The sequence below is a fragment of the Conger conger genome, chromosome 2 (genome assembly GCF_963514075.1).
Source record: "Conger conger chromosome 2, fConCon1.1, whole genome shotgun sequence".
Lineage (NCBI taxonomy): Eukaryota > Metazoa > Chordata > Actinopteri > Anguilliformes > Congridae > Conger > Conger conger.
Window position 1 is genome coordinate 29,359,897 of NC_083761.1, and position 13,301 is coordinate 29,373,197.

At 41.9% G+C, this 13,301-nt stretch overlaps 1 protein-coding gene across 2 annotated transcripts in view; it reads right to left on the reverse strand.

Annotated features, from left to right (window-relative positions):
• Positions 1 to 13,301, reverse strand: part of ttll6 (tubulin tyrosine ligase-like family, member 6) — an 80,091-nt gene that overhangs the window by 14,600 nt on the left and 52,190 nt on the right. The window contains exons 9-12 of one of the 2 annotated variants that reach the window (XM_061229440.1): positions 9,900 to 10,125; positions 4,039 to 4,217; positions 3,614 to 3,802; positions 891 to 1,041 (exon numbers count right to left, since the gene is read on the reverse strand). In XM_061229440.1, the coding sequence (XP_061085424.1) occupies positions 891 to 1,041; positions 3,614 to 3,802; positions 4,039 to 4,217; positions 9,900 to 10,125 (745 nt within the window). The remainder of the gene's footprint in view (positions 1 to 890; positions 1,042 to 3,613; positions 3,803 to 4,038; positions 4,218 to 9,899; positions 10,126 to 13,301) is intronic. The other variant, XM_061229449.1, reaches the window with a different exon arrangement.

The following is a 13,301-nucleotide window of genomic DNA, read 5'->3' on the forward strand; positions in this document are numbered from 1 at the left end:
TGTTTTTGCCCGCAGAACTGCTGCTCATTGGATGTTTTTTGTTTTTTGAACCAGTCTCTGCAAACTAGAGACTGTTGTGCATGAAAATTCCAGGTGATCAGCCATTTCTGAAGATATTCAAACCACCCTGTCTGGCACCGACAATCATTCGACCGTGAAAGTCACTTGGATCACATTTCTTCCCCATTCTGACATTTGGTCTGAAAAACAGCTGAACCTCTTGACCATGTCTGCATGCTTTTATGCCTTTTGTTGCTGCCACATGATTGACTGATTCAATATTTGCATTAACAAGCTGATGTACAGGTCTAGCTAATGAAGTGCTCACTGAGTGTAAAACACAACTGTTAAACTCACGGTTTGCATAGTGCTGGCAAGAAGCAGATGGGCTCCCCCTCTGAGCTCGGTTCTGCTCAAGGTTTCCTTTTAGTCGGGGAGTTTTTCCTGGCCACTGTCGCCCTAGGCTTGCTCTGAGGGGGTTTCAGGCCTGGGTTCTTTGTAAAGCTGCTTTGTGACAATATTGTATTGTCAAAGGCACTATACAAATAGACCAGCCTCTTTCCAGCCTATAGATGCAATGTTCAGGTTTTATGCTGCAATTTGACCCAAAATAATTTTCCTGTTGTTTTGGCACATATTTGACAAGGATTATTAATTACATGTGCTACTTGTTTAAGTCTTTTGTGTGGCCAGTATACGTATATATAGTTACTGGCCATCCCACTGTTTCTTTTAGAACATTCATTGAGTGATCAGCATTGTATTGTTACTGGACTGTAGTGATAAAAAGCAGCTAGTGTCTTGAGCCCATATGCATGATAGGCCAACTCCACCCCTGGTACAGACTAGGGGCAGAACACAGTGAAAGCAGGTGGAGAAACAGGACTTACAGTGTAGTTTTTGGGGCTCAAGCAGGCAGGGCGTAATGGGACCCGGCAGGGTTTGGCCCGCTCTCCTGCAGACTCCCCCTGGAGGTCACGTCTGCGGTTGCTCTTAAAGTCCTTCTGCTCCTGCTTCACACGTAGATCCTGAAGCTGCTGTCTGTGCAAACACACAGAGACAGGGACTCAATTAGCTTCTGAAGCTGTTTGAAGCTGCTGCCTATCCAGACACAGAGATAAGGACTACATCAGCTCCAGAAGCTGCTGTCTGATGTAGGGGATAGGTCACTGTCACCTTCCGGTCAGCTTTGACCAGTCTGGCCATTCTCCTCTGACCTCTCTCATTAACATGGAGGTTTTGCACCATTTTTAAGCTTTTCAGGACTTAATAACACAGCTAGCTAGCTAGAAGTTGGCAGCATAGCTAAATTGTCCTATTTAACGTTACACAGCTAGCTAGCTAATGCAATTAGCTACTAATGCTAATGTTATTTTACCACCAAGCCAATATAGACTAGCTAGTTAAGCATAGAAGCATAGAGCTAGGTACCTATCCCAACAAGATACACCGATAGACATTCGATGGCTAGGATAGCTACAGACTAACCAGAGATGGGGTAAAGTTACCCATTGATCCAGGGTCAGACATAATGTTTCTTAGTTATTTCACAAAAGCATATCCTAGAGCAGCAGGGCAACATAAGCCTTAAGTATAGATAGATTGATAGCTAGGTAAGTAGCACGTCAGTTGATGTAAATAAAATAGCCTGTCATGACAATGAATGTGTCCCATTAGCCGGAAGATGCATACTCCTTAACTCCACTACCACCCTCCTCCACTCTGTGCCCAGGAAACTGATCTTTGTGGACTCCCTCCCTCCACTGTCCCTTTTTTCGAAGTGTAGGAACAAAACGGCTACAACTCCGCCCTCTTCCACTCCCCCAGTGTAGTGTACAATGTTGTATCTTTCAGCGGAAGTCTTTTCACATTTCTGGGTGACTTCATCATGCTCACACCCACATAGGCTACTATGTAAACCCAACCCACAAAATCTGGCACTGTCCAGATCCAGAAAGGGGAGATGGCAGGGAACTTGAATTCCCCCAATTAGGCCATCCAAAAATATTTAGCCAAAACAAATACAGCAATTTAAAACAGGGAACAAGTGGATTTACGTATTTGGTTGTAGTCACTGACGTAGTGGACACAAATTAGGTTACAACATACTGCACGCCTACCAAAACAAACTTTGAAATAAAAACGGACACACGGTAACCCTGGTTTAGTAATGGAATTTGCCATTTGAGCTTGAGCAGTGTTCAGTTGAATTAAAAGCAAACAAGCACATTCTTTTCATTCTGTGATGCACATAATTAAGCAATTAGAATGCAACCATGTAATTCACTCGAAGGCTGTTCCTATAGCATCTCATAAGACAACTTCCCCATGGTTTTCTTTATTTAGGCAATTCTTTTATTTTTTCTATTTTTATTTAACCAGGAATACCCAAATGAGGTCGAAATGTCTTTTGCAAGGGGACCTGAAAACGGGTCAATTAGAAAATTCAAGCACTTATTAGCCTACTGTTGCTACAGTTGTGCATGTTGTTATTGTTAATTACACGCTAATAATTTTATTCTAGGTATTTAAAAAACTGATTTATTTGTGTGACTACTCCGCCACTTCAGCGAGTATTGTCTGCTATATATAACACCCAGCATTAATGATCAGTATAATCTCAGTAATCAGTCATATTTTCCCCTCAAAATTCACCAGAAATGAACATTTCCTAGCTGTTGTTTTAAAAATTATGCCACTGGTTGTCGCCTACATAAAACCAGTGTGACTGTTAACAAGCAGGGCAGCTACAGTTATTTAAGCAGCCTATGTAAATTCATGCATATGTGAATTTATTCAACCAATCATTTCCAGATGGCATATTTATTACCAATACATTAGTTACAGATGGTACAGTGGGAAATAATTGTTTACCAATGCGAACACTAGCGATAACTGACATATGGCATATGGCAAAGGTAATGTTTCACTAATGTAGAGAAATGTTTCTGAATTAGCGTATGTGAGATGCAACCGACAATAGCCAAGAACATAAAACTGTGACAGTACATGGTGTTGAGATCGGACACATTAGTATTCTGGGATTAGCCTACAGAGCTGGTCCAACTGGTCAACCAGCTGTTTCAAAACCTAGCTCAAGGTGTCTTTTTCAGCAGGGGTTGATATTCACTTGCGAAGCTGGACAGGGATGTAACGTTACAAGTGATGAGAGAAGAAATGACGAGGCTGGCAATTTTCGGGTTTTGCATGCAAATATGGTTTGGACATTATCCAACAGAGGCACAACCGTTTTAATGACTTACATTCTGAGTCTGTGACCAGGTCAGGGTTGTAAACCCTTAGCATGGCATGGGGGAGCCTGCTGTTTTATTGCCCTGCATTGCAAACAATTAACTGATATGAATCTAAACTGCTGTTCTTGCTAGCAGATAGTCTTGAACAATCTGGAATTGCCGTTTTGCAGTTTTATTAACTGACAGTTTTTTGCACTGCGTTTTGAGTACCTGTACATTATGCCGTAAGATAACAGAATAGGCTCATTCTGGGTTCATACATGTTTTGACAGTTTGTTCTGTAACTCCTATGTTGCAAGTTGAGGTTCTGTTATACACCCGATAGTGCTCCGATGTATTCAGGTGATTGGTGATTCTACCTTGCACACTCCTCCCTGGCTTTGGACGCAGCAGTCTCCTGGAAAAGGGAACTGCTGTGCTTAAAGAACCTCTCGTACTTCTCTCCGCCCTCCCGGGGAAAGATCCTCCGGAACCCACCCAGGTTCTTTGCCTCGTATCTCTGCATTTGCTCAATGCTGGCAGCCTGTGACTGACGCAGCTCCTGGCTCCTGGCAGGAGACAGGACGCATTGAGGGAAACAAACACTCTTGCCGGTTACAAATATAGACTATATGCTTCATGCCATGCCTGTGCTGACATTTAAAGTACTTGTAAGTCTGTAGGTCCGTTTGTGCATTGTGGACACTGTACTAGTTGATAAACCTCTATACCATTCCAGTTTGTACCATGATCCCAGCATTTAGTTATTGCTTTGTGTCTGTGGTATCGGCCTGCGGTACTGTACCTGGCCTCTCTGGAGCGGTTCTGCTGCAGCCTCTCTTTGACCCTCCGCCTCTCTTCCTCTGTGATCTTGCGCCGGTCGCAGGCCCCAAGGTTGATAAGGACCAGTGTATCATACAACAGCTTGTCCTTCACCTCCCGGTCTAGCCGCGAGTCCGTGGTGAAGCTCGGAGAATGGTTCACCTTGCATACAAATACGGAGTAATGCCTAGTCCTAAATACTCAACATGTGTGCATAAAGGAATACAAAGGCAGATACACACAAACAAATGCACACAAACATGCAGACATGTAAACATGCACATTATACAGTAAATATAGAGCAAACAGATTATACACATAAGGAGACAATTATACATACAGTGGTGTGAAAAAGTGTTTGTCCCCTTCCTGATTTCTTATTTTTTTTGCATGTTTGTCACACTTAAATGTTTCAAATCATCAAACAAATTTAAATATTAGTCAAAGACAACACAAGTAAACACAAAATGCAGTTTTTAAATGAAGGTTTTTATTATTAAGGGAGAAAAAAAATCCAAACCTACATGGCCCTGTGTGAAAAAGTGATTGCCCCCTAAACCTAATAACTGGTTGGGCCACCCTTAGCAGCAACAACTGCAATCAAGCGTTTGCGATAACTTGCAATGAGTCTCTTACAGCGCTGTGGAGGAATTTTGGCCCACTCATCTTTGCAGAATTATTGTAATTCAGCCACATTGGAGGGTTTTCGAGCATGAACCGCCTTTTTAAGGTCATGCCACAGCATCTCAATAGGATTCAGGTCAGGACTTTCAATAGGCCACTCCAAAGTCTTCATTTTGTTTTTCTTCAGCCATTCAGAGGTGGACTTGCTGGTGTGTTTTGGATCATTGTCCTGCTGCAGAACCCAAGTTCGTTTCAGCTTGAGGTCACGAACAGATGGCCGGACATTCTCCTTCAGGATTTTTTGGTAGAGAGCAGAATTCATGGTTCCATTTATCACAGCAAGTCTTCCAGGTCCTGAAGCAGCAAAACAGCCCCGGACCATCACACTACCACCACCATATTTTACTGTTGGTATGATGTTCTTTTTCTGAAATGCGGTGTTACTTTTACGCCAGATGTAATGGGACACACACCTTCCAAAAAGTTCAACTTTTGTCTCGTCAGACCACAGATTATTTTCCCAAAAGTCTTTGGGATCATCAAGATGTTTTCTGGCAAAATTGAGACAAGCCTTAATGTTCTTTTTGGTCAGCAGTGGTTTTCGTCTTGGAACTCCATTTTTGGCTTTATAACCTTTTCCAGACTGACAGATCTCAATTACTGTTCCTGAATTTCTTTAGATCTCAGCATGATGTCTAGCTTTTGAGGATCATTTGGTCTACTTAACTTTGTCAGGCAGGTCCTATTTAAGTGATTTCTTGATTGAGAACAGGTGTGGCAATAATCAGGCCTGGCTGTGGCTAGAGAAATTAACTGTGGTTTATCAAACCTTCAAGTTATGTTTTAACAGGGGGGGGCAATCACTTTTTCACACAGGGCCATGTAGGTTTGGATTTTTTTCTCCCTTAATAATAATGTAATAATCATTTCAAAACTGCATTTTGTGTTTACTTGTGTTGTCTTTGACTAATATTTAAATTTGTTTGATGATCTGAAACATTTAAGTGTGACAAACATGCAAAAAAATAAGAAATCAGGAAGGGGGCAAACACTTTTTCACACCACTGTATAGTGGCACCTTATAGCCTTGTGCCTAAGGTGCTTTACTGGGACCTGGAGGGTTGGTGGTTGAAGCCAGCTGTTTGGCCCTTAAGCAAGGCCCTTAACCTCACGTAGCTTTTTTTTGCGCTCTTCTCCAAACTTTTTACAGCATTTCAGTTTCTCACCCAATTAGAACACATCCTACTTGTAAATGGACTAGTGCCTTTTTCATGTGCTACGATTGTTATTAAAATAGATATTTTTGAAAATGAGACGCCATTGAAAATGAACAGTGAAAAGTTTTCTTGTTGGTTAGCCAGTGACTCTTAATGTAAGACATGCTTGCAGCTGCAAGCCACGCGACACACGGAACATACAATTATACATTGCCAGAGCCATATGGAGCCAAATGACAGAACTGTCACGTTTCAGGTCTGTCTCGCCATGTTTTATGTTTATTCATTTTGTCTTAGTCTTGTAGTATCTTATCATGTACAGTATTATGTTAGTCTAGGTTCGTCATGTTGTTTAGTTTATTTCTTGTTACGATTTATTTTCTCGTCATGTCTAGTTATGTTTTGTTACGATTATATTACCTTGTTATGTTGAGTGGTTATCGTCTTAGTTTCGTTTTGTGTTATGTTTTGATTTATGTTTATCGTTACGGAGACTGGTTACTGTTTTTAACATACACTTTTACATGTCTTTCCGCAAACCTTGCGTTCTGCCTTTTCTCTCTCTCTCTTTCTGTCATTCACTCCCTAATTGTTTCCATTTGTCTATTTACTAAAACTACTAACGCTAGATCAGGATTGGGTAGAAACTAACAAACTAATCATGTGTTCATGTTACCTTACGTTTCTCGTGCATGTCATTTACTAATTTACTAATGCTAGGGCAGGATAGGATATTACTAACGATTACTAATTGCCTTGTTAAACTTGTCATCCATCGCACCTGTTTTCCATTTCCTTGCTACGCTCTAACTAATTGTCTACACCTGTCTACACCTGCATTTATATCCCAGTCGCGCTACTGTTCACTGCGAAATTGTCTGCCTCTAGTTTACTACGCAACTCTTGAGCATTATTACCGATTGATTCACGTTAAGATCCAAGCCTGTTTTACCGACCATCGTTTATTGACTTCTGTTTCGTTGACCATTGTTTACCATTTTTGTACCTTTGCCTCGCTGATTGTTTCATGGTTTCGACTTCCGCATTGCCCTCGACTACGAATCTGCCTGCCGTCCGCCTGTACTTCTGCCCCGCTGACGGCTCTCCTGCTACCGGACCTTCCTGCACGTCTACCGACTACGTGCTTGCCTCTTCCCTCGGCACCGTGCTTTTTGTTTGTTTAGTGTTTGTTTGGCTGGATCTACGTGTATGGACTTTGCTTGTTTTGACTACGCTCCTGGGATTCGTCCCGAATAAAGCCCTGCCGGGACTTTATCTAACCATTGTTTCTGAGTCGTGCATTTTGGGTCCAACCCCCACGCACACGTCTCAAGAACGACTTGTTTCCTGTGGGTTGCACTGCTAAATCATACCACCCTTGTATAATAATGTTATAATGATGATAGACATAATAATATTTATGCTTCCATTAGTTCAGATATACACTATGTACTTATGTAATCTGGCAGTCATTACCTCTTTTAGTTTATTTTACAGAGCACTCACTAGAAAGGGGTACATTTTAATTACATATAGAAACAAAATACAGATTTCTCGAAATGAATGAACACTTTAAATCCTGCATACCTCTGAAAACAATCTTATTTGGCTGTTGATTCAATGAGAACATTTGATTGAATCCTCAGCAGTGTACCCATTGGTACATGTTGTTTGAAGTAGACCACCATAGTTACCATTACCCAGTACCCATAGCTGGTATTAACGCATTGTGTGTTGGAAGTCTTGTCATATGTCATTGCATAAATCAAGATAATGGTCTCGGTGCTTGAATTTCCTGTCTTGTCCTCAATGTTTCGGTCCGAATGAGGCCACCACACACAGTTTCAGGCAAACATCAATACAATGCCTGTGTGCGATTGGTGAAGCATCTGCAGTGCTCGTGATCTCCCTTGAGGGGGCACAGAACCATACCATCCTGTACACTTGGCCCACTGTGAAGCAAATGCATGAAACTCTTGGCCAAGCACCTGAGGCCAGCCAGAGTAGAGGGACATAAGAGACTACTGGGTCAGGGTCTGTCCAACTTCTAATTACACCAGTTGTGATTGGAGTTGAATCCAGGAATTCCATGAGCGACACTGAGTCCATGGGCTTTGGCACCTTGGAACACCACCGCCAGGCCTTCCTTTTCCAATTGTGAGTAGGTCTTCTCGGCCGGGTCTAAGAGGTGAAAGCTACTGGCTTTCCAGACCCATCTGGCATTCTATAGGAGAAAACTGCTCCAATCCCATAGGGTGACGAGAGTGCCTTCTCTTGTGCCTCACCCCAACTCCACTTGTGGTTCTTCATTAAGAGCACATGCAAAGGGGCCAGGACTGTCCGAAATACGAGGTGGGTCTTGCTTTATAGCCCTGGCCTCTTCCAGCACATGCAGCCCAGTCGTATCTATTTTCTAGCCCAAATAGTATACTTCCTTCACCGGGAAGACACATTTTTTTGTGTCGTACTTGCGTGCCAGCCTCTGCTCTGCGGGCTAATACCTGGTCTAAGTTTCTCAAATGCTCCTCCTCAGTTTCCCCCATAATAAGAATATCGTCCAAGTAGCTGGAAACATGAGGGATGTTTTGAAGCAGACTATCCATAGACCTTTGGAAAATGGCAGGGGAGGAGCTGATTCCAAAGGGGAAGCGATTGTAACAAAATAGCCATCTGTGTGTATTGATAGTGGTGTATGGCTGAGAACCATCTTCCAATGGTAGCTGAAGGTAGGCATTGCTGAAATCCAGCTTTGTAAAAGTTTTTCCCCCTCTCAGTGCTGTGTACAGGTCTTTGATTTGTGGAATTGAAGTATCCAGCTTGGCCATCTGGTTAATTATCATTTTGTAGTCTCCACATCTCAGTATCTCGCCATTCCTCTTCAACACAGGCAACACGGGAGCAGCCCAGTCTGAGAACTCCACAGGCTCTATGATGCCAGCTTGTTGTAGGCGGTTCAGCTCCCCCTCCATTTTCTCCCTCTTGGCATAGGGAGCAGGGCGTGGTCTAAAGAACTTTGGCTGTGCTAGGGAATCCACAGGCTACTTCTCTAATATGGGCCTGTGAGTGAGAGGATTGATGAGGAGGCAAATGTCAGCTAATTTCAATTGAGACCTTTAACCAATTCCATCCCACCAAATTTGGACCATTATCTTCCACCACCACCAGAGGGACAGATGCCTGTTGATACTCCTATTGCACACTGACTTAAATTGTTCCCCAAATCTGTGGTAGCTGACATAAACATTAATGCACCGGTGTCAATTTGCATTTCTAATGTCTGGTTGTTGAAAATTTCAGGATATGACATTAAACCGATAAGCCACTCTGCCCTCCTGGCCATTCTCCTCCTCCTCAATCACCAAATTAATTGGCTTTTGTTGACTGTGCAACCAGCTTGTCCAACAAGCCTCGGCAATGTGTCCTTTCCCTTGGCATTTTTGGCATTCAGCCATTTTGAAACAGCATTCATCTTAGCCCCCTCCCCCTTGAAACTGGAGGCTTAAATGGCTGTTTACATCATGGAGTTCTTTGTTTTGTAGTAAGTACACTGCTTCCTCTCTTGGTTTTGACACGCCCTCACTAACTGTTACTTGCATGTCCAGCGCATTCTTAGTTGCTACTTCTGCTCCCTGTGTGATCTCCATTGTCTTTTTAAAATCGAAATCGCATTCTGAAAGTAGTCTATGCTGTATGCATGTTGTTTTGTCCTCCAAATTAAAATTTTTCTTTCCAAAAAGTGAACACTTTGCAACACTGGGATGCTGTAGTCTTCAGTATCTGACACAACATTTATAAACCAGAACTTGTTGATGTGAAATTTCACAAAAATAAATTTGGGTGACATTGTGCCTCATCATTGGGAAATTTGTCCAACCACACATTTGTCCAAAACAATAACCGAAATAATTCAATACAAAGCAAACTCAAAAAGGGAACAGGAACATTGACTGTGACATCTGCCTAAGTGTAATAACACTAACGTAGAACTGAAGAGTGACCTTACCTCCAGCAGCCAGGGCTTCAGCCGATGGTCCAGCAACACATCAAAGCCCAGGATCTCAAAGCAAGCACTCCCAGATGCATGGTTGGGAAAACAGGTATGATAGTTGTGCTTCAGGATTGGGTGGGCTGAGATTAGTGTTTTGATGATCACATCCTCAATAGCAGCCCATATCTTCTCTTTGTCATACCGCATGACCTCCAGGTAATTGTTGAAGGTGGACAGTTTCCTTTTTGGCAGAGGGGTGTAAGAGGAAATCTTTATTTTCTCACCAGACTTAGTTTTCCATGGTAAAAATAATTTAAAGGATACGTTTTTACAGCATATTACAGTGAAGAAATCAGCTTCAGGATAAAACAGTGATGTGTGAATGGTCGATTACGTAATTAACATATACAGTGCATATACAGTGCATCCGGAAAGTATTCACAGCGCTTCACATTTCCAACATTTTGGTATGTTACAGCCTTATTCCAAAATGGAATAAATTCATTTTTTCCCTCAAAATTCTACACACAACACCCCATAATGACAACATGAAAGAAGTTTTTTTTTTAATTTTTGCAAATTTATTAAAAATAAAAAACTAAGAAATCACATGTACATAAGTATTCACAGCCTTTGCTCAATACTTTGTTGATGCACCTTTGGGAGCAATTGCAGCCTCAAGTCTTTTTGAATATGATGCCACAAGCTTTGCACATCCATCTTTGGGCAGTTTCGCCCATTCCTCTTTGCAGCACCTCTCAAGCTCCATCAGGTTGGATGGCGAGCGTCGGTGCACAGCCATTTTCAGATCTCTCCAGAGATGTTCAATCGGATTCAAGTCTGGGCTCTGGCTGGGCCACTGAAGGACATTCACAGAGTTGTCCTGAAGCCACTCCTTTGATATCTTGGCTGTGTGCTTAGGGTCGTTGTCCTGCTGAAAGATGAACCGTCACCCCAGTCTGAGGTCAAGAGCGCTCTGGAGCAGGTTTTCATCCAGGATGTCTCTGTACATTGCTGCATTCATCTTTCCCTCAATCCTGACTAGTCTCCCAGTTCCTGCCGCTGAAAAACATCCCCACAGCATGATGCTGCCACCACCATGCTTCACTGTAGGGATGGTATTGGCCAGGTGATGAGTGGTGCCTGGTTTCCTCCAAACATGACGCCTGGCATTCACGCCAAAGAGTTCAATCTTTGTCTCATCAGACCAGAGAATTTTGTTTCTCGTGGTCTGGGAGTCCTTCATGTGCCTTTTGGCAAACTCCAGGCGGGCTGCCATGTGCCTTTTACTAAGGAGTGGCTTCCGTCTGGCCACTCTACCATACAGGCCTGATTGGTGGATTGCTGCAGAGATGGTTGTCCTGCTGGAAGGTTCTCCTCTCTCCACAGAGGAACACTGGAACTCTGACAGAGTGACCATCGGGTTCTTGGTCACCTCCCTGACTAAGGCCCTTCTCCCCCGATTGCTCAGTTTAGACGGGCGACCAGCTCTAGGAAGAGTCCTGGTGGTGCCGAACTTCTTCCATTTACGGATGATGGAGGCCACTGTGCTCGTTGGGACCTTCAAAGCAGCAGAAAACTTTCTGTACCCTTCCCCAGATGTGTGCCTCGAGACAATCCTATCTCGGAGGTCTACAGACAATTCTTTTGACTTCATGCTTGGTTTGTGCTCCGACATGCATTGTCAACTGTGGGACCTTATATAGACAGGTGTGTGCCTTTCCAAATCATGTCCAATCAACTGAATTTACCACAGGTGGACTCCAATTAAGCTGTAGAAACATCTCAAGGTTGATCAGTGGAAACAGGATGCACCTGAGCTCAATTTTGAGCTTCATGGCAAAGGCTGTGAATACTTATGTACATGAGATTTCTTAGTTTCTTATTTTTAATAAATTTGCAAAGATTAAAAAAAAACTTCTTTCATGTTGTCATTATGGGGTGTTGTGTGTAGAATTTTGAGGAAATCTTTTTTTTTTTTTTCATTTTGGAATAAGGCTGTAACATAACACAATGTGGGAAAAGTGAAGCGCTGTGAATACTTTCCGGATGCACTGTAAGCACCTACAAGGAAGCAGGATTTATTTATTTTTTTAATCATTGGACAGTGACATATTTGTTATTTTGTTTGAAAGGATACAATGACAATGACAATCTTCAGGGATCAAAAAATATTTGACAGCTTAACATAATGTAGAATAAAGTAATCATCTTTGATATTTGATTGCCTATCCTTTGCATGAAATGACTGCTTGAAGTCTGTGAAGCATAGACATCACCAGATGCCAGTATCTTCCCTGGTGATGCTCTGCCAAGCCTGTGCTGCAGCTAAGTTCCTGCTTGTTTCTACTGCATATTTGGCAGCAACATGATGGTTTGAGGCTCATTTGATATCTTGGACCCTTGATCACTTACAGCAATTTAACGTATATATATATATATGTGTGAGTTCCATTCTCTATCAGCATAATATACAGCTGAATCTAGTCCCACCCTCCAATTACCAAGAGATCCATTCAAATGCAAAGAGTTTTAGTATTGCTTGTAGGACAACCTGAAGGATATGCAATCAAATACAAAAATGACTTTTATTTTAAGTTATGTTAATTTATCTCAAACATTGTGTGAGTGTGTGAGTGTGTGTATGAATGGGTGAATGGAGAAGCATCAATTGTACAGCGCTTTGGATAAAGGCGCTATATAAATGCCTGCCATTTACCATTTACCATTTGACCCATATACATTTTCCAGAATGGAACGCTTGAGAAAAATGTTCAATCATATGGGAAAATACAGACTTTACAGACTTTTCATATGGGAAAATACAGCCAAATAAGTTGCTTCCTCATAATATAGTTGGTTAGCTACATTGAAAACTTTAAAAAGACAAAAAATATAAATAGTGAAGTCAAGTCACCTGTTCTAGTTTCTTACTAGAACACTACGAAAAAACGGCAGGCTCTGTCGTGTTGGTCGCTGTCAGCTTTCCAAAACTGTGCACAAGAACACTGGAATGTATAATAACGCTTTATATTAAGTGTTATATTCAGAGACTGTAGGAACAGTGTTCTGGTTTGAGGTTGTTTGTTGCTGCAAATTCCTCTCTTGACCGTTAGGAGTCTATAATGACCTATTGTGCCTATTTAAATTATTATTATTTAAATCCCATCAAAAACCTGTGTGTTGAAGGAGTGAGTTGGCTGGATAACTGAGGCGTGAAGATCAATATATTCAGTTTAAAAGTGCATCATTATTCTTTGGGATTTATTTGAGATACTTTAGGCAACACATTTTTTCCACACTTAGAAGTAACAAGTAACAACGTGAAAGTAGTGGAGTGAAAAGTAGGATATTTTACTTTGAAATGTAGCTGAGTAAAATAAAAAGCGTCCAAGAATGGAAATACAGTTATTCAGT